The sequence below is a fragment of the Hyaena hyaena genome, unplaced genomic scaffold, assembly GCF_003009895.1.
Source record: "Hyaena hyaena isolate Hyena2069 unplaced genomic scaffold, ASM300989v1 scaffold_367, whole genome shotgun sequence".
Taxonomy (NCBI): domain Eukaryota; kingdom Metazoa; phylum Chordata; class Mammalia; order Carnivora; family Hyaenidae; genus Hyaena; species Hyaena hyaena.
Genome location: NW_024081002.1, coordinates 1,729,461 through 1,750,597, shown reverse-complemented (window position 1 = coordinate 1,750,597; position 21,137 = coordinate 1,729,461). Strand labels below are relative to the sequence as shown.

At 51.5% G+C, this 21,137-nt stretch overlaps 1 protein-coding gene across 1 annotated transcript in view; it reads right to left on the bottom strand.

Moving 5' to 3' along the window:
- HTRA1 (HtrA serine peptidase 1) overlaps window positions 1-21,137 on the bottom strand; it is a 51,208-nt gene that overhangs the window by 15,917 nt on the left and 14,154 nt on the right. Inside the window, exons 2-3 of the mRNA XM_039250449.1 lie at window positions 8,042-8,141; window positions 7,396-7,600 (exon numbers count right to left, since the gene is read on the bottom strand). Coding sequence (XP_039106380.1) covers window positions 7,396-7,600; window positions 8,042-8,141 — 305 coding nt within the window. The remainder of the gene's footprint in view (window positions 1-7,395; window positions 7,601-8,041; window positions 8,142-21,137) is intronic.

The following is a 21,137-nucleotide window of genomic DNA, read 5'->3' as shown; positions in this document are numbered from 1 at the left end:
GTACCTGTCACGGTCTTTTCCTCCACTTCTCCCGTTTCCCACCCTGGACTGTCACCTCACGGCTCCTGGCCACATGCTGATATACCCTCAGCGCCTGACACACCATTTGGCCAAGACAGACGTTCAGTAAAGACTTACAGAATCCATGAGTGAATAAAGAGTAACTGAGGAAAATGATCAAAGCAGGCTCTAAAGACCTTTAGGATTTCAAATTGGATAATAATTTTCAAAACATCTTGGATTCATGGAAACCCTGTGCTGAGAATACAGAGAAATGGGCAAAAATAAGACCTCTCCCTGCCGAATCCAGCAAAACCGAGCAGCAGGAGCAGCAGCGAATAAAGCACAATTCACACTCCCACACACCACATGCACACACACACTCATGCACGTGCACACGCACACACATACCACACATACGCACACACCACATACCACACACACGCACACACCACACATGCACATGCAGTGCACACACTCACACACCACACACAATTCACATGTGCACACACACACCACACATACATATGGACGTGCACGTGCACACACCCCAAACACAAGTACACACACGCATACACACCACACGCACGCACAAACACCACATACACTTCACACACGCATGCACATATGGATGCACATACCACACACACGCACACACCACACACGTGCGCATGCACACACACTCCACACACACATGCACACACCACACATTCACCACACATGCACACACACCACACAATTCACCACACGCGCACACACACCACACAATTCACCACACGTGCGCACACACCACACACACGTGCACACACCACACACAATTTGCCACACATGCACACACACGCCACACGCGCGCGCACACACCACACAATTCGCCACACATGCACACACACACCACACACAATTCGCCACACATGCACACACACACCACGCGCGCGCGCACACCACACACAATTCGCCACACATGTGCACACACACCACACGCGTGCGCACACCATTCACCACACACATGTGCACACACCACACGTGATTCACCACACACACACACACGTGCACACACAAGTCACCACACATGCACACACACGCACCACACACACGTGCACACACCACACACAATTCACCACACATGCACACATGCACACACACGCCCCAGGAGAAAGAGCAGGTGAAATCAGCCTCTCTGTCCTCTCGCCTTTGGTCCCCTAGAGCCTCACTCGCTTCTCGCTTGGGTCTCAGGAGTACACTTGGCCCCCAGCACACTCAGCTCCCCAGGACAAGGTGTTAATCGCCTCACACCGGGGTTGGCAAGCTTCCTCTGTGAAAGGCCAAAAAGAATTCACCATGTGGCCTCCATCCTAACTACAACTCTGCTGGCCTGGGGCAAAAGCCGCCACAGACTCTAAACAAAGGAATGGCCATGGCTGGCATGGCAATAAAACTTTATTTACGAAAACAGGTGTAGGCTGCATGGGGTCTGCAGGCGGCACTTGGCCAGCCCTGGACTCTAACGCGCCGTGACACACTCACTAAACTGTCAAATGGAAGCAGTGTGTGTCCCCCACTCAGTGAAGGGGACGGGAGACCCTCCAGATGGGGCACCTACAAATCCAGGCTGAAAACCTGGGAACGGCTGTGTCAGAACCATAAATCAGAGTCTTAATCCAATTCCCTGAAGAGGGAGCGCCGAAGTGAAAAAAGGCATTACCATATTAAGAGAAAAAATAGCCAAAGAATTTCCTTAACAATCAGCTAAGTTCTTGAACCGGGGCCAGAGAACACACTGGGGCTCCGGTTTTGATAGTTTGGGGAACTGAAACATTTCCACATTCCAGGAGGGGCTGCAATCGTAACGTGAGGGGCCACGTCTGGCCCACGGCTGCACAGAGGCACGAAGGCCGGCTTCTTCTCTGCTGCCTGGGTTTCCATTACCTCATGAAATATTGATCCCCACCCCCTAAAAATGGTAAAAATCAATACGGTAATAGAAGCCTTGTAACACCAACAGGGTCTGTGGCATCTCTACAAATGCAACGGCAGCCTCGGAGTTCTGGGAGAGCGAGCGAGCGAGCGAGCGAGACCACGGAGCAGCCGGCACGGAGGGAGTGGGGAAAAGAATCCAGGGTGGAAAAACACAGACGCAAACTGAGAGGGTAACTATGGTCGTGCTCTCAGCCCGGGCTCCCGCTTGCTTTACGACGAGGAGTGACAGACTCCAGAAGATGGGACGCCATTCCAGCGCAGCCTCTGCGTTATCTGATTCACTCTTGGACGGCTCACGCGGCTTAGTCAGCGCCTTCTGACGGTCAGGTTGCCTAAGGAGAGCTGGCAGACGGGCGGGCATGAGTCATGCCTAGCGCCGCACCACCCGGGCCCTCGTCACCGTCCCGGGGCCTCCTTGGGCCCCCCGTCACGGCAGACTCGCCACCGTGCACCGGGCCAAACCTTCAGACACGGGCCTGGAGAAGACAGGGCCTGCTGAGCGGCCACTGGAACCCGTATATGGAAGGCCCAGGGCCCTCGACCCAGAGTGACCCCTGTCCCAAGCTTCACACATCAGAGCCGGCAGCTCTTCCTGCCCCAGTGGCCGGCTCAGCACTAAAAGGACCTCTGAAAACAAAGCAGGCCCCTCGCCCAGAAGTCTTCCTCTTTGGCCACTTCAAATGAGTCTGGCCCGTAGGCGGCAACTGGCCCGAATGTGGCCCGAATGTGGACGGACGCAGGCCTGGGGGTGAGGGAAGAAAAACACCTCACAAGCCTCAACCTGGCCGCTCACACATGCTTCCCCGGTTGCTGGCGTCAGGGGAAGGCGCCCACAGGAAACCTAACGGCCTCAGCAGGGCTTTGAGTTAGCAAAGATCACAGGGCTACTGGAGGCCGGGCAAGGCCAGGTGTCCGTCCAAACCAGACAGGCCTCGGGATCTGACGAGCACTGGCTGGGGAGGGCGCGGTGGGCGGGCGCCATCACGCCCTCACGTGACAGTGGGACACAGGCCACCGTGTGAGCCCGGTGCCTCCCCGCTCTGGCAATTCCTCGGAGCAGAGGGCACTTAGATCCGTGCCCAGACACGGCTGCCCAGCACTCACGACCTGATGTGTGAGTGTGACGTGCGTGTCCCTCACCTTCCAGCCACGCAGGAAACACTTACACCAACAAATGAGGCAAGTGTAAATTGTGCTAAGGACATGAGCAGGGGGGGAATGAACAGGGACATGCGACTGTCCTCAGAGTGACAGGCAGGGGGCTGGGATGTGGACTGCCCCCTCAGGTCGTGGGCTGGGGAAGGGCTGTCTGGGGCAGAATCTGGCGGGAGCCCCGAAGAGATGGGAAGGCCAGCTCTGGGGGAAGGTGCAGGGAGACACCCAGGGGTGGGGGTGGGGAGGGAGGCATGGCCAAGGCCCCCCGGAGGAGCAGCCCTGCTGTGAGGGAGGCTAAGCAGAGTGGGTGGCCGGAGGGCGGAGGGAGGAGATGAGGTTGGGAGGGGAGGGCGCCCCATCAGGCCAGGGCCCCGAGGCCCACAAAGGAGCTAAGCTCTCTTCCTAAGAGCCCAGGGAAATGCATCAAGGGGAGACAGCAGTGGTCCGAAAGCTGGATCGAGCAAGGGAGGCATGTGCTTCCTCGTCCACACAGCTGGAAAACTGCTGTAACAAAAGGAGATTTCCCCTCAATACACCCCCAGTGTTTCTGCTCTGGAGTCTGGCGGAGAGAAACCAAACCACTCTCTTTTTACCTCTGCGTCTATACCCACCCCCTCTCCTCTGTCTCTCCCCATCACCCCCCCCCCCGCCCCCGTTTCTGAACTACTCAGGGAGAAGACGGCATGGACAAAATGCTACCTCTGGATGAAATGTTTAGATGTTCTGCAAACACGGCCAGTGTCATGTTAAACACATTTGGAAACAGTTTGTATCTGAAGCTGAACTCGTCTGCCCTCAAAGCTGCTTTCTATTAAAATGTTTGCATGCGTGCTGTCCCAACTTCCTGCAGCTGGCGCTCCCTCCCCGGGCTGCTGCTGGCCCCAGGAAAGAGGAGGTGCAAATCCTAGGACAGAAGCACAGAATGGACTTGAGGGGGTCAGGGGGGGCACCGACCTCCCCCAGCTTGGGGGGCGGGGGGCAGGGGAACAGACCGGGCAAGCCTTCTTCTGAAAGCTCTCCAGTCTCCAAACTCAGCAGGGAAAGTGAGTGCACATGTGTCTTCTCAGCCGTGAGAAGCAAAAACAGAGTTCCTTGGTCGCAAGCCCAGACATGTTGCTGGCAACCTCAAGCCAAAGGGGGTTCACTGGAGATGGGAGGGGAACTCCAAGAATGGACAGAAAAGTAGACAGACTGGGCTCAGAGACGGCTGGAACTCAGTGCCTGGGGGTCTCCGCCAGCGCGGCCCCTGCAGTTTCTGTGAGGGTAACACACAGTTGCACCCCTGAGGGGAGGGCCTGCTTGACCTAACAGTCATGTGTCCACCCCCGGCCCCGGAGGGTGGGGCACCGCGACTGACAGTCTCACCAAGACTGTCCAAGGGGGGAGAAGGAGACCCCAAAGAAAATGCTAGCTGCTGTTCCCGGGAGACAGTGGCCGGTGGCGGGATGACAAGGGCGCATGACAGCAGATGTCCATGGTCATTTCTATTCCTTAAAAGTGTTAAGAATCCACACTCAGTACGAACATAGCTGTTTAAAGTCACAGAGAGCCTCCAAAAGAAATCACGAGGGGGGGCGGGGGGGTGAGTAAGAAATGGGCCCAGGTTATGAGCCACCAAGTGAGCCACTGAGCCCGTGTACATGGCAGGCAGTCACATGGATTTCACTGGGTTCTTAGGAAACAGCACCGGAGGGTGGGGAGGGGAGCCGGGCCACAGCCTCACGTGGCACCATCTGGAATGATTCTCGATCCTCAGGCTCCATTTCTGCTGGTTCTGTTCGCTTTGCTCTGAGTTTTCACACTCGCTTTCTCTTTTTCCATTCCTGACGGTGACACAGGGCAAGCTCACAGCCCATCCACAGCCTGCAAGTTATTGCACTGTGTGCGGCTGGGGCGAATGTGGGGCGAATATGGATTTGCTCCGAGGAGAGGCTCCCTCCAAACTGAGCCTCCTTCCCTGCCAGTCTCCGCCCCCTCCTAAATAATCAATCATCAGACTAAGGCAACAAAAGGGAAAGAGCTGGAAGAGATGGCTTTACGCTCCCCACTTCCCACTACTATCAGCAAAAAATAAAAAAAGCAGTTTAGTAAGTGGAGACGAGTCTCTTGTGTGGGTGTCTGCAATTTAATATCCATTCATTTCCGATTCCTTTCTCAAGAGCCACATTTAGTTCAGCTTTTAAATGTTAAGCACCTTTCTCTTGAGCTGGAAACACATGGCAGACTGTGTGCTGTTGGGCGAAGCGCTGGACCCCCAAGGGTGGGGGGAGGCGAGCGGCAAGGGCGGAGTCAGAAATACGGCAAAGCCGGTGGGTTGAGATGTTTTACGTCCTGCCTGGACATGTCAGGGATGACACAAGAGTAGTCTGAAAAGAACATCCCCCTGGCCAGAGGCACATTATGTGCCCACGCACTCCGAACACAAAATTACTCAGCGTGGCGGCAGCTCGCATGGCACCGGGTCGGCACCCTGCCTGCAGAGAGCCCCGGCTGCTGGCTGCCTCCCAGGAGCCCAGGGGAGCCGAAAAGTCTTGCGTGTGGCCACAGGATGTGCTATTCTGGCCAGCCTCCTTCCGGTGAGATTCCACATCCTGGACACCTTTCTGGCAGCACGTTCCTAAATAGGGAAGCGCCAGCCGTCCCGTGGGCTATTTCAAGTCCAGCCATCCATTCCATCACCCCAAAAGGCTGGGTTCCATCCCTCCAGTGAAGGCCACGGCCTTGAGCAGTGGAAGGTCAGCAGCCTGTCATGGTTTGGAAGGTTAGTTTCACCGCAGCATAGCTGTGTGACTTTGGGCAGGTGACTTAAGCTCTCTGAGCCCCTGTTTTTTCCTCTGAGAAATGGGGATGATACAGCTGATTAGGGGGAAGTTACACATGAAGGCAGAGCCTGGATCAGCATTGGAGCTCATCAAGTAGAAGTTTTTATGATTATATTCTGACCAATAAACACATCTTCTAAGAGAGCTGTTGCTAGAAATTCCACAGTTACCTAATAGAAATAATACGCAATCAAGACTTTGCTAAAGGCCACCAGGCACAGGGCCAGATAAACAGCACAGACAACAGCCTGTGTGATACTCCACTGGTCTGCCTTCAAGCCCCCAGCCAGGCAAAGGTTCGTGAAGAGGTGGGAAAGAGACCCCTCATGGCTCTCAGCCCAGGACCTTTTCCTAGGCCAACAACATGACTCCGGCCTCCCCAGGGTCTTCCTTCCATCTGAAGTCTGCAAGCTCACAAGAGCACGAAGCAACCAGAAAATGCAAATCTCACTACACACGCCACGGAGCAAACCCAGCCTCCGCAAGCAACACGCCATCAAGTGGGAACTGGTGACAGCCTCGTAAGAACTGGATTTAATTTCAGGTATGAAGGCTTTGCTGAACAAATCAGCAGCGCAAAAATGACGACGAGGAGAATATTTAAATAGAGAGCAAACCGCTTTCGAACATGGTATTTCCCAGACTGAGCTCACGATGTCTCAGTTTTGCAAAAAAAAAAAAAAAAAAAAAAAAAAAAGTCCTAAGCTCGGATGATTATCATTTGGAGTATACACCCTTTTGTGGGACACTTGTGTGCATATGAGTACATCAAAAGCTCTGAGAAGTCCTGTAAGGAGAACTCTATTAGCGGTGCTTTAATTCAAGGTTTCCAGAACTTAAGAATGGAGCATTGTGTTAAAACACATCTAGGAAAGCTGCAAATGTCCAATTTGGGATGCTGAAATCTGCTGAAATGCACAAATGAACACAAATCTGTTAACAGCAGTTGCCTCAGAGCCAGGAAGGGAAGGGAGACTCAGTGTTCAGTGCTTACCTACTAATGTCTTCACTTGTTAGTTTCTTTTATAAAAACATAAGCCTCTAGTTTTAAAACTCCAATCTTGGGGCGCCCGGGTGGCTCAGTCAGTTAAGTGTCCGACTTTGGCTCAGGTCGTGATGCAGGGCTCGGGGGTTCATGGGTTTGAGCCCCGCATCAGGCTCTGTGCTGAACACTTGTTCAGAGCCTGGGGCTACTTCAGATTCTGTGTCTCCTTCTCTCTCTGCCCCTCCCCGCTCATTCTCTGTCTCACTCTATCTCTCAAAAATAAATAAATGTAAATAAAACTTTCTTAAAAAACCTGTGATCTGATAGTCTGCTTATGAAAGAAGCTGCCATGAGCCCCCTTCTCCCACCCAGCCCAGGCCATACACCCCGTATCTCTTAAATGCTCCCAGTCTCACAACCTGGAAATCGAGTTCTGCAGGTGCGGCGCGCACTTACCTCGTGGTCAATTTTGATAAGTGCAATGTCTGCCTTTTCATCCACATCCTTGATTTTGGCTTCGTAGGTGGCGCCATTTTTCAGCTCAACCTTGACCCGATGCTTGTTGGTCACCACATGGGCGTTTGTCACAATCAGTCCATCTTCAGACACGATAAAGCCAGACCCACTGGCCACCGGCACCTCCCTCTTAGAAAAAGGAAGCCTAGAACCCCGAGGAGAGAGAGCCCAGTGAAGCATGACACACCTTACGATCAACTCTTGGACACATTGATTAATTGGTTCTGCAAGAGTAACACACACCTAGCAATCGTTGCTTTACATGCTGGGTCTATGTATCATTCAATACAATGGAAGGCTACCGATTGTTGTGAGCATCAAAAAAATTCCACTTATAAAATATTCTTAGGGACTCTCTTTAGCACGAGAGGTTCTTAACTTCTCTAGAAGGTCAAGAATGTGTATTTAAAGAGCCAAAAGGGAAAGCACACTAAGGGACAAATAAATGTTATCTTCCCGTAGGAATATATTCGATGGCCCTTGGACAAACCCAAGCGCCTCAGAGGCAGCTCTGACGCTTTGCTAACGGCAGTGCGGCTGGGGGGAAGCATCAGAGGTCGTGGGAAAACAAGAAGGCCCTCTTTACTTGCGAAACAACTCGATGTGAACCACAGCGGGAGCGATCTTCTCCACCACGTCAGCGATGAAGTTGTATTTATGGCGTAAACTGTTGGGGTCTTCCTGCCCTGAGAACAAAGCAAAGACAAGACACTTTAAGACTCCGTTGCTCTGTGCTGTGGGTTCTGAGAAAGGCCATGGGCGAGAAGGAGCCAAAATATACGCCCGGGGCCTTTGGAAACCAGGACACGCGAGGGCAAGACCCCAGACCTGGGCTCCTTTGCAAAGATCCTCGCAGCTCCCGAGGAAACGTCCACTTAGGTAAGAAGCGACACCCATCACAGTGGATATCTTTGTTCTGCTTCTTTCCTCCCAACAGCTTCGCTGCAAAAATGCTGAGCCAGAGGCACCAGCTGATACCCGGACCTCCTGGCGGCTCCCCTGCAAAGGCTGTGCTGCCCAGGGTCACCGTGCCAGAGCCACCCTCTGCCACATCCCTGCCAGTTCCCACAGCGGTACCAGGAAGCAGCCCCTCCCAGCACATCGCCGCCACGGAGGGGAGGGCTGAGGCTGCCCTGGAGGAGGCGCACCTTAGACATTACAGTCTGAAAAGACTATCATGGAAAGGCATTAAGGCAAAGGCACAGATCCTGTCTTGCCCACTGATACCACAAGGTGAACAGAGGCCACCGTCTGTCCCCAGAGCCATTTTCCCCTACGCCTTGTTTCTTCCACCCCCCTGGGACATCCCAGGCCAGAAGGCACAAGAAGTGCCTTGAGGCCGTGGGGGGAAAAGGGAGAGAGAGAGAAATCAAACGACCACAGTATCTATACAAAGATACACACTGTAATTAGTGAGCCCCTATTTCAAAGCTGCTTTCGGACAAAGCGATCCCACATCCCAGTGGGGGGCTCTCACCCAGCAAGGCCAGAAAGTTGTTTTCCACCAACACCATGGCATCTGGTCCCAGGACACCCGTTGCCACTGGCATGGGTGGTAACAGAGGCCGGGTGGCCCTGGGAAGTATTCCCTGAGCTGGCTGCTCTGGCCCCAAATTCATGGCCCCTGGTGATAGCCCTCGACGCGTCTCTCTCTGCCTTCACAGACTAGAGGGGCTCTAGGCCAGCCTGCAGCAAAGGACCCCTTCCGTGCTCTCTTCGTGTCTCCCTCGGGCCAGTCACCTAGCCCAATGCGACACAAAGCAGGCTCCGGGGACCAGCAGCCCTGCCAGCCTTGCGGCCCCTGGGCCCTGGGCACACACTGGCAGGCAACCTGCGGGAACCTTCCCAGCAATTTGACCAGGTAACCTTCCGTCTGGCGCGTCTAAACATTTTACATTGAGGCTTATGTTTTGTGTCCTTTTTACAACATTTTTGTCGTCATTCATTTTTTAGCATATTTTCATTGACCCATAATGGATAGGGAATTAAAGGAAAAGAAATCTGTTCCTTTGCCACAGATGGTCTAAGACACACTGATCTGTCCCCTCACCGGTCACTCCCTGTCACAGCTCACTCAGTGGGATTCACAGCACCACCCACTCGGCGGTTTAAAAAGAAACCACTGCCTGCAAAACGGCCCGTCATTCACCCAAGAAAGGGCCTGTGCGCCCCACTCCCAACCCACATGCACAGAGGTGCACACAAACACACCCGCACTTACACACTCATACCCATGAGCACGCACACACATATGCACAGACACATTCATAGACTCTGTCTCTCACACAAACATATATGCACATATACTCTCACACCCACTCACACATGCACATACATACATACACTCTCCCACACACATACTCACATATATACACTCTATTACACACATACACACACATACACAAATTCACACACCCATATTCACATACATTCAGATATAGATTCCGTCTCTCACACAAACATATACGCACATATACTCACACCCACTCACACACGCACATACATGCACACATATACATACTCTCACGTGCATATACACATACGTACACAGGCTCACATACACAGATGCACATACCCACTCACACACACACTCATACACACACACAGAGACACACACACCCACACACCTCCGTCCCTGTGAGGAAGGGTTGTAGCTGCTTCCCAGGCTCTGGGTGGTAGTAACAGCTGTGACCCTTTCAAGCGTCTGTGGCTCTCAGAGCTGCGTGTCCACAAGTTTTCGTGGTGGCACCAGAGCACCTGTTCAGACTGTTTGCTGGGTCCCTGCCATGGCTGTGTGTCCCCACCAGGGACCTCAGTACTGCGACTCGATACCGCTGGGCCCCAGGATGTGGAGGGGACCAGCCTACCTCTACCAAGCTTTCCTTCTGAGAAGTGGGAGCCCATCGATGAACCAAGGGCCCCTCTGTGTCCTAGCTACCGGGCTCTGAGCCACCTTACTTCGGGGCTGGGATCTTTTTTTTTGCACAGCATGATTTTCTCAGGTCAGAAGATCTGCACCTACCAGATCATGAAAACTAATTCAACAAATTCACAGTAGCATCAACTGATTATTTTTGCTTTTAAAGCCCTTTCATATAGTGCCTTACTTACATTCCCCCTTCCTCTCTAAGGATGAGGAAAATCAGTTATTGTTCCCATATTATATTTATGGAAACAGAAGCTCGCATACCTTAAATGACTTCTCCATAGACATTACATTTTCTTAACAGAGAGTATAAATAATGGGAAAATCTGGGCAAATCTACAACTTTTCTTCTTTTTTCAAAAATGTTTATTTTGGAGAAAGAGAGAGAGCATGGGCAAGCAGGGGAGGGGCAGAGAGAGGGGGAGACAGAGAATCCGAAGCAGGCTTCACCCTGACGGCAGAGCCCAATGCGGGGCTCGAACTCAAGAACCGTGAGATCATGACCCGAGCCGAAGTCGGACGCTGAACTGGCCGAGACACCCGGGTGCCCCTACGACTTTTCTTCTTAATATTGGCCCCAGACGTATCTGCCACCCTCCCAGGTCTCCAGGTAGCTGCAGTTAATTGGTCCCCAAGTGCTCTGAAGGGAGATATAAATAAGGGGATAGAGAACCTGGCGAACATCACCCAGAGACAGCTGTCAACAAAACGCATCTGGGCTTCCTCAGGCCAGCTTCCCAGGAAAGACCAAAGAGAGGTTTAACTCCAAAAGGCCAGCAACCCCCAGGGCACGTGAAGTTTCAGAGACTTTCTCCATCGCCAGGGTCTGGTAACTCACTTCCTCTTTTTGACTTCCCAAAGTAGGCATGGGAGAATGTGCCTGCATCAGGGGTAAAAATGGGGTTTTCCAGGTCCCGCGAGAACCAGCTACATTCTCACAGAAGCTAGAGAAAAAGGCTCCAGGCACTGGCGCACCGCAAGAAAAGGACACTGGCCTGGGCGCTAGAAGGCCCAGGTCCCATCCCATCTTCTGGGGGGCCTCCCTTTCCCCATCTGTAAAATGGGGCCAACTGCCTCTAGAATGAGCTGCAAAGTCATCCAGTCCTGCTCCAACATTCTGTGATCTAATCTCTGTCTCTCCCTCTCACGCCAACATGCTACGGCAAGATAAAGAACGTGTGGAATTTGAGTCTGGGCGCACGTCTCTCCGAACTCTGCAGATGAGTAAACAGAAAGGAGAAAAAGTGGGAGGAAAGACCACAATGAAGAGCCCAACGGACAAGCCTTAATTGTGAAGCTTAGATGAAAAAACAACCAGTGGCCCCCCTCCCCTTGCCATCACTGAGTGGACCCGCATCAGCAGCAGGAAAATGAAATAGAGCAGAAGCAATGATCGTAAGGAACATCAACTAATTGGTCAAAGATGGGCAGAATGTGAAACCAGAGAAGCAGCATTTGGCTTCTCAAGCTGCTATTTCAGAACGAGGAACGCAAAAGTCTCTAAGACCAGCAGGGCTCAGGATCAGAGTCCTGCTCCATGTAAAAGGTTGTCCATCAAACGAGAGGGGGCTGGCACCGCCCCCGGTCTTTACGGGCCCTGGCTGGCTCATCTGCTCAGATCTCAGCTGCCACCAGCCAGCTGTCTTCCTTCCACAGGGGTCACCCGAGGCGGAGAATTCCCAGAGGTGGACCCCAGGTGGCTCTGCCACAACGCAGTCTCTAAGTGATATTAGACGATGGAGGGCTGGAGGCGTCCAGGCCACTCAGCCTGGGGGGAAATGGCAAAGAGCGCGGGCTGTGGCGTCAGAGCAGAGTGTGTGTGATGCTCGGCACGGGAGTTACGTGCTGTGCGACCTTAGCCATGTCACCTCGCTCCTCGAAGTCTTATCCCCTTGTCCATAAAATGTGATGACAATAAACCTGCCTCGATGTGATTTGGATGCTGAGCTTGGCCAAGTCATGGCCGTACTGTTTAAAAAGAAAAAGAAAAGGAGGGGTAAAGGTGCTGCCCAGGGGGCAAGTGCGGACAGGCGTGAGCATTGCACACCTCAGCGGTACAACACAGCAGTAAAGGGAAAGGTGATGGGGTCTACAAGCCAGTCTCCCGACCTCGGCAAATCTGTTTATGTCTTCACGGGGCCATCACGGCCACTGCTATAGAGGCAGAGATCAAGGGGAAGTTGCATGACAGGCCGATGTTTCTGGCTTTGATGTTCACCTGTGCACCCCAGCGTATAAGGCAGATAATATGTATATCATGACCAGGTGGGGCTTATTCCAGGAAAGATTGATAAGATTTACCAAAAGGAAACTCATCAATGTAATACTAAGAAAACCCAAGTGACTACCCCAATAGTTGCAAAAAGATGTGACAAAACTGAAAACAGCCGTTTGTGATAAAAACACTCAGCAAACTAGAAAGAGAAGAGAACTTCCTTGACCTGATAAAAGGGATTTAAGAAAAAAAAAAAAAGAACCTGAAACTAACATCAGACTTAATAGTGAAAGACTGAATGCTTTCTCTCTAAAACTGGGAACAAGCCATCCATTCTTACCACTTCTATTCAGTATTGTATTGATGTCCTAATTGGAATAATTAAGCTAGAAAAAGAAATTAAAGCCATGAAGATTAGAAAGGAGAACATGAAACTGTCATTAATTGACGATGACACAATAGTCCATATGGGAATTGCTTAAGATTCTGAAGTATACTGCCGAGAGTGAGTTCGTCAATGTCACAGAACAGGTCAGTATACACAATCGTATTTCTAGGTATTAACAATAAACTATTGGGGGCGCCTGAGTGGCACAGTGACTGAAGCGTCTGGCTTTAGTTCAGGTCATTATCTCACAGTCTGTGGGTTCAAGCCCCACATCGGGTTCTGTGCTCCTGATTCTCTCTCTCTCTCGCTCTCGCTCTCGCTCTCTCTCTCTGCCCCTCCCCTGCTTGTGCTCTCTCTATATATAAAATAAATAAAACATTAAAAAAAAAAAACTATTGGGATGCCTGGGTGGCTGAGTTGGTTAAGCGTCCAACTTCGGCTCAAATCATGATCTCCCGGTTCTTGAGTTCGAGCCCCACGTCGGGTTCTGTGGTGGCAGCTCAGAGCCTGAAGCCTGCTTCCAACTGTGTCTCCCTCTCTTTCTGCCTCTCCCCAGCTCATGCTCTGTCTGACTCTCTCTCAAAAATAAATAAAAACATTTAAAAAATTTAAAAAAACAAACTATTGGCAATTGAAAAATTTTAAATACCAATTATAGCATAAAAATATTAAATACAGGGGTGCCTGGGTGGCTCAGTCATTTAAGCATCTGACTTTGGCTCAGGTCAGGATCTCATAATTCTTGGAATCGAGCCCTGCATCAGGCTCTATGCTGACGGCTCAGAGCCTTGGAGCCTGTTTCAGATTCTGTGTCTCCCTCTCTCTCTTCTCCTCCCCCATTCACTCTCTCTCTCTCTCTCTCTCCCAAAAATAAACAAACATTAAAAAAATATTAAATACATAGGTAAATATTTAACAAAATATGTGCAAGATCTATACACTGAACGCTGCAAAAACACTGCTGAAATAAACTAAAAAGACCTAAATAAATCAAGAGATATACTATCTTCATGAGTCAGAAGACTCACTATTGTCGAGCTATCAATTTTCCTAAAATTGATCTACAGATTCTGCAAACTCCCCATGAAAATCAATTTGTAGAAACTGATAAGCTATTTTTGCAGTTAATGTGGAAAGCAGCAAAAAAAAAAAAAAAAATCCTAGGATATTCAAAATAATCCTCAAAAAGAGAAAATCAAATGACTTATACTATGTGATTTCACTTTAAACTGAAAAATTCTGAATAACTAGGATTAGTAGACTAATGAGTCACAGCATTTTATAGGACAGGCCTTTCCACATACCTAATAAATATTTATCATTACTGATTTTTAACGCAACAAATGACCCATTAAGTGTAGCCAACATTTCCTATTATTTAATGAGTTTTGAAATTGCCAGGATTTTATCCAAAGATAATAAATGATTTCTCTTTCCTCTGTATAAACTACTAGGAAACACACAACTCTGTAAATGCTGCTTTCTTGGCACTCCTCTTCTCTGGAGTTTTACAGATAATACTTCTTAACTACTTTCAAAAACTTCCATACAGGAGGGAAGAGAGAGATGCACACCATTTGCTAATCATTAACTAGTATTAAAATCAGCATAATAGACACTTCCATTATTGTGTTTGCTGAGAAGTGCCAGGCACTAGGTTAAGAATCTGACATACATGATCACAGTGAGGAAAATGTGTTGCAGTAAAAATGAAAAATCACAATGTGGGGACTATGAACCAACTATTATCTGTGTTTCTCTCCAAAGATATGTGCACGGAATTAGATATGTGCTTTAAAAACATCACAGTGGGGGCACCTGGGTGGCTTAGTCGGTTGAGCGTCCGACTTCCGCTTAGGTCATGATCTCGCGGTTCGTGGGTTCGAGCCCCGCGTCGGGCTCTGTGCTGACAGCCAGCTCGGAGCCTGGAGCCTATTTCAGAGTCTGTGACTCCCTCTCTCTCTGACCCTCCCCTGCTCACGCTGTCTCTCTGTCTCTCTCTCTCTCCTAGAAATGAATAAATAAAAATATTTTAAAAAATCAAAGTGTGTGTGTTTTCATATTTAAGGCAAAAATGTCTGGTAAAGATTAGATGTGGGGCAGGAAGAGATGAAACTCATCCTTCCCTCCGGCCAGAAGGTGTACAGGGTATGGAAGTATATGGGACCAGAGAAATACACCAGAGGAAAGACTAAACTAATAATAATGACAATAAGGCACCTGGGTGGCTCAGTCGGGTAAGCTCTGGACTCTTGATCTCAGCTCAGATTATGTGCTGAGTTCGAGCCCTGCATCGGGCTCTACACTGATGGTGTGGAGCCTGCTTGGGATTCTGTCTCTCCTTCTCTCTGCCCCTCACCTATTTATGCTCTCTCTCTCAAAATAAATAACCTTAAAATAATTATAATAATAATAATAACAGTAAATAATTCCATCGTCTCCATAGGAAACATTACAAATATACATATGAAAGGTGATCCAAGAGTCTATAGCCAAAAAAATATACGGGGGGAGGTATTTTAAAGGCAAAAGTGTATTTCACAGTTAGTGACAACATCACGGCATTTTTCTAGATTTCTGGAGTCTGCAGTATTTTCTCCCTTTAAAAATCTTGTAATTGTGGCAGTTTGCTTTTTCAAACCAAAGATGGTGTCCATGCCTAATATTGTATTTATAATTTTGAATTCCTTTTCTTTTTTAAAATTTTTTTTAAAATTTTTTAAAGAGAGCACGCACACACAAGCTGAAGAGGGGCAGAGAGAGAGAGAATCCCAAGCAGGCTCTGTGCTGTCAGCACAAAGCCCGACATGGGGCTCGATCCCACAAACTGTGATATCATGACCTGAGCTGAAATGAAGAATCAGATGCTTAACTGACTGAGCCGCCCAAGGCGCCCCTTGAATTCTTTTTCTTAAAGAGGTTCCCCTGAATTGTGTAAGCTTCGGATCCCATGAACCCTGGACCAGCCAGCGGGGAGGCAGGAGTCCCAGCTCCTATCCAAGGAGAAGGCCAGAGTCCTACCCATTCTCCGGCTCCCTGGTTTTTTCTGGAGCTCATGACCGGCTCGCAGTGTAAGGCAAGGGGTGGGGGACCTTGAGCTACATCTACAGGAGGCGCTGCCTCAGCCACCAGGACTCCGGTCACCGTCCGGACAGCATGGCTGGCATGGGAGGCATCTGAGGCATCTGCTTTAGAAGGACCAAGGGAGCCCTCCAGGCAGTCCCAGGAGAGCCCCGGGCCACATCGGTGGGCAGCTGCCGCCGCAGACCTGGCTTCAGGAATCCGAGCCGTGGGTCCCAGATGCCTGCCCCTGTTCTCAGCTCCACTGTCACCCAATCTGGCACGGCAACTCCGGTTCACACACAGGGGGAATAGATGGGATGCCAGGCTGAGCTCCAACCCCAGCAGGTTCCTAACAGGGTTAGCGATACTGCAAAAGATCACAAAGCTTCCGTAGTGCCAGGATGGCTCCAGAGCCACACGCGGCCTCAGATCCCGATGCGGCCCCTGCCAGCCGTGTTAGCTCCAGGCAGTGGCTTTCTCTCCGTCCAAGCCTCAGGCTCCCATTCTGCATCTTGAAGATAGCACCACCTTGTCCAGGCAGTGGGGAGTCCAAAGCGGGACAAGGCACACAAAGCCTGCCCTCCAGGCCATTATCACCTCCCAGCTCTGGGTCCAGGCGCCACCCAGGTGCACTGCAAGGCCTCCAAGCGCCTCCTCCCACACTTCTAAGACTTCTCAGAATCCCGCTTCTGCATCCTAATTCAGGCACGCCTGGCCCCCACACCGGCCTCCCCCAAAAATATGGGGGAGTGTCTCCAAAATGAAATGATGTTCGCCTGGGGCACGTGAACTTACTGCAGGACCTCACGCTGGCCTCCGTCTCCGGAGCACAGCTCCACACGGCCCTGATTCCCCAACTCGCTCTCCCAGGGTCCCTTGATGCACACCCTCCGCTGCTGCAAACTTCTCACTGGCCTCCAGACCCGCTACGCTCCACCCCACCCACCCCTGCACTCACACTATTTTTCTTCCTGCCTGGAATCCTCATTCTCCTCCCATACAGCCGGTCCAATCCCACCCAACCCGCAATATTGACAATAAAATAACAACACCAAGAATAATAATAGTACTCATTTATTAAGCATCTACTATGTGCAAGCACAATGTAAGGCACTCGACAAACATTATCTGTAATTATTCCTGCAAACTTCTAAGGCGGATCCTATGCCGTCTCCAGAAAGATGGGAAAATGAAATGTGCCAAGAAGGGCTGAGATGTGAAGCATGTTGCTCATGTCCTGAGAGCTGGCAGGTGGCACAGGCGGCAAGTTCCCCCTGTGCTCTGCTGTGGTAGCCTCCCTTCCAGGTGCCAGCCCCTTCCCTCGGCCTCCAGCCCCCTGCGGCACCCGTGGCTATAGGAAAAGGCTTCCCACTTCCATGCCTGAGAGCTCAGGGCCAGGACTCAGGACTAACAATCCAGCCTTGGCTTCCAACAAGAACAATCGCGCCTTCCAGTTTCTCAAGAGAATTGAGAAGTAGAGCTAATTTGGAAAACAGAACACAGTGTATTCGAGGGAAAAGAAATGAATCCCCCTTTATTCACAGGGAACAGCGTGTTCCCAAAATTCAAATCAGTCGCAAGAGCAGATTGATCAAATCATGGGCATTTTAATGCCCTGTCCTACATTCAGGACCGGATAGATGATTTGCAGCACTCTGTGCAAAATGAAAATGCAGGGGTTCCTTGCTCCCAAATTAGTAAGAAAATCCAAGACGGTAACCACAAGGCATTAACACAGGCGCGGGGGTCCTTCAGAGTATGGGCTGTATAGATAGCGTGCCCAAGATGCCGTCCCTGCCTGCGTTTTATTTGATTTGATTTAAAACCCAAAGCGCAGGGGTGCCTGGGTGGCTCAGTTAGTTAAGCACCCAACTTCAGCTCAGGTCACCATTCGTGAGTTCGAGCCCCGTGTCAAGCTCTGTGCTAACAGCGCGGAGCCTGGAGCCTGCTTTGGATTCTGTGTCTCCCTCTCTCTCTCTGCCCCACTCCTGCTCATGTTCTATCTCTCTCTCAAAAATTAATGAAACATAAAAAGAAATTTAAAAAAGAAACCAAAGCGCAGAGGTATTGAGAGGAAGCATCTGCTACTCAGGAGCTGATGGAGAGGCTGAATCTGGCCAAGCCCAGGAGCCCACAGGCGGCCGACAGGGGCTGATGGGCACTCCATGTGCCGAGAGGCGGGCACTCCTGTTCCATGCCCCAAGGTGCCGGGCACACCTCACACGTGGGTGAGACAAGTGTGCAACCGCAGGCGTGGCCCTGGAGCTGAGGGTTCCTTGACTTTAAAATAAGGAGGCTTGGGCTCACGGGGTGGCTCAGTCGGTGAAGCATCCGACTCTTGATTTGAGCTCAGATCATGATCTCACGCTTCGTGAGTTCGAGCCCCGCCATCAGGCTGTGCACTGACTGACAGTGCAGAGCCTGCCTGGGGTTCTCTCTCCCTCTCTCTCTGCCCCTTCCCTGCTCTCTCTCTCTCTCTCAAAAAACAGAGTTTAAAAGAAATAAAATAAGGAGGCTCAACTGGATGGCTTCCAGGATCCCTCCCAGCTCTGGAGGAGAAAGGGAAGAAACCGCTGGTGATGTTTCACCCACTTGCTTCCACGCTAAGCGCCACCAAAGGTACTGGCCCTTCCAAGCCGACGAATCCCAGCGCAGCCCGGCTCCAACAGTTGGCAGGACGCAGGGGAAACGACGAAATCTGAACAGACATGCTCGGCCCACAAGGCCAGGGTTGGCCAGAGCCTGCTCTCCAAGGGACCGCGGGAGGGTGGTCGGGGATAGCTCGCCCTCCTCCACTCACCCCTACCTCCTTCACACTTCCGGTCCGGCCCTTGCCTTCCTTCTGTCACACGGGCCCAGACACAAGTGACAGAAGAAAGTCTTTTCAAAGGCAAGGGCACAAGACGCACCACGCAGAGGTTGGAGATGGAGGCCAATGGAAAGCATGTTCCCGTGTTCACCTGAACGCCCAGGAGACACCCCTGCCCCCGACCAGGTGATGACCAGGAGAAATAATCACCCCCGAGATGCCAGCTTGGACCCACCTTGCCCTAGATTCAAGGTCCAGCCCATAAGCCTGGGGCAATGCACCCTGGCCACTGGCAGAGCTCCTGCCAGCTGGGCTCCCACAGGCTCAGAAACCAAGGTAAGGACGTAACCACAGCAGGCCCCAGGGGGGTGTCATGAAACATTTAAATACTCTTTAGGAAAGGCTCAGTTGCTTAAGGGGTCCGGGACACACTCTCAGCTGTCATCAGCCACACCCCCACGGCCCCAACACCCCAAACAGGATCTCCCCCATATGAGGCCCAGCCTCTGGAGCCCCCTCCTCCAAGTATTAGCCTCCACTCAGGCTGACAACCCAGGGGCACCCCCAGAATGTATTGCCATGGGGCTGCATGCTGGAGGCTGTCCTCTTTTTCATCTTTTGATCATCCAAGGGGCACATCTGAACATTTCTTTGTCCCCAGCATGGCCAGATTAAGAATAACTACCAAGAGGTACTTGCTGGGTAAATAAATCCGGGCTCAGATCCAGAGGGGATCTGAAGGAGCAAATCCCACCCCCAGCACATCACCTGCACATTCCCAGGGCCTGCAGCCCACCTGCTGTCCTGCTCACAGTCTGGCACCTTCACAGACACACCAAGTGGGGCTCTGGGGGGGTGCGGGGGGAGCAACTGCAGTCAGATCCAACACTTGTCCCCCCGATGCGCCTCCTACTCCCCAGCACTGCACTGCCCTGAGCCCAAGGTCCCCGCACTTCTGATAGGGTGGGGGGAGCAATCGCAGAGACAAAGCAGAGAATGAGAGGGCTGCAGGTCAAGGCCAACCGATAGAAGGGCCTGCCGTGGCCCGACCACTCTGATGTCGGGGACACCACACTTTCACTCCATGGCCGGCTCCCCACCCCCACCACGCTGCTTGGCACATCTGACCTTCGCTGCTGTTGTTATTTTAAGTTGGCTTCACCCAACGTGGGACTTGAACTCATGACCTTGAGATCAAGACCTGAGCTGAGATCAAGAGTCAGACGCCTCAGCGACGGGGGCGGTGCCCCAGCACATCAGATCTTTTAATGTCAGAATTGGAACTGGGCTCCACAACTCCGCAGAGCGCGGGCACTTGAAGCTGGAGCGGGACACCTGTTCCCACCTGAGTAGGTGCGTGGAGACGGGACCAGGAAGCAGGCGGTTAACTAACCTGACACCGTGCAGCTGGGAGAGGTGCTGGTCCACACTGGGGGAGGGCCAGGGGGATGATTTTTCACTAAGAAAAGCTCTCTTTGTGAGGTTGCATGATGAATTCAAGAACGACCGTGAAACGGGTGGGGGTGGGGGGCCGACCAGCCAAGGGGGGAGGAAGAAGCGGGCAGGCTGCACGGGCGGAGAAACAGAAGGCGGCTTCCTCCTCTTGCAGTGAACTTTCACTACTTTTTCTCCCCGAGGGTCAGCAGAGAATCAATTTAAACAGGTTCCTAATAGGTAATGAGTCATGATGTGCAAAGGGAATTGGGCCTCCTGTTTGCAAGAGTGGTTGCCTGGGGGCGGGGGGGGGGGCGGGGGAGGAGAAGCACAACCCCATGGAAGCAGCAAAGATGTCCCGAAAGACTCATTTTCTCCATCTTGTCAGTTTGAGTGACTGTAATCTATCTGTCCCACTCCATTAAATTCCAAGTAAGCTTGTCAGGAACGGCCCCAACCCCGAGGCTGGCCCAGCGCTGGTCTGGGGTGTGGAGGCAGCACAAACAGAAGCGAGGCTTTGCACATTCCGGGAAACCAGACCCCCATTCTAATCAGTGCTGTGGCTGCAAATTCCAGGGCGCTGGGGCCCTGACGCACAGGGGCTCCTGTACAACGTTTCTCTGAACCTTGCAGAGAAAAATGCCCAGGAGGGAGAGCGGTAGGTGCCACTTGGCTGTGGCCAGGGCAGCAGGCTGAGGTCTAAAATAAACCTGAAAATGCAGTGTATCATCAGGGGCACTGTCTGCAAATCAAAGAAAGAAGGAAACGGCAGACACAGTTCTGGAGTCCAACTTCCCAAGGCCAAAGGCTCTTGGACCCCTTCTTGTTAAAATAAACTGAATTCAGG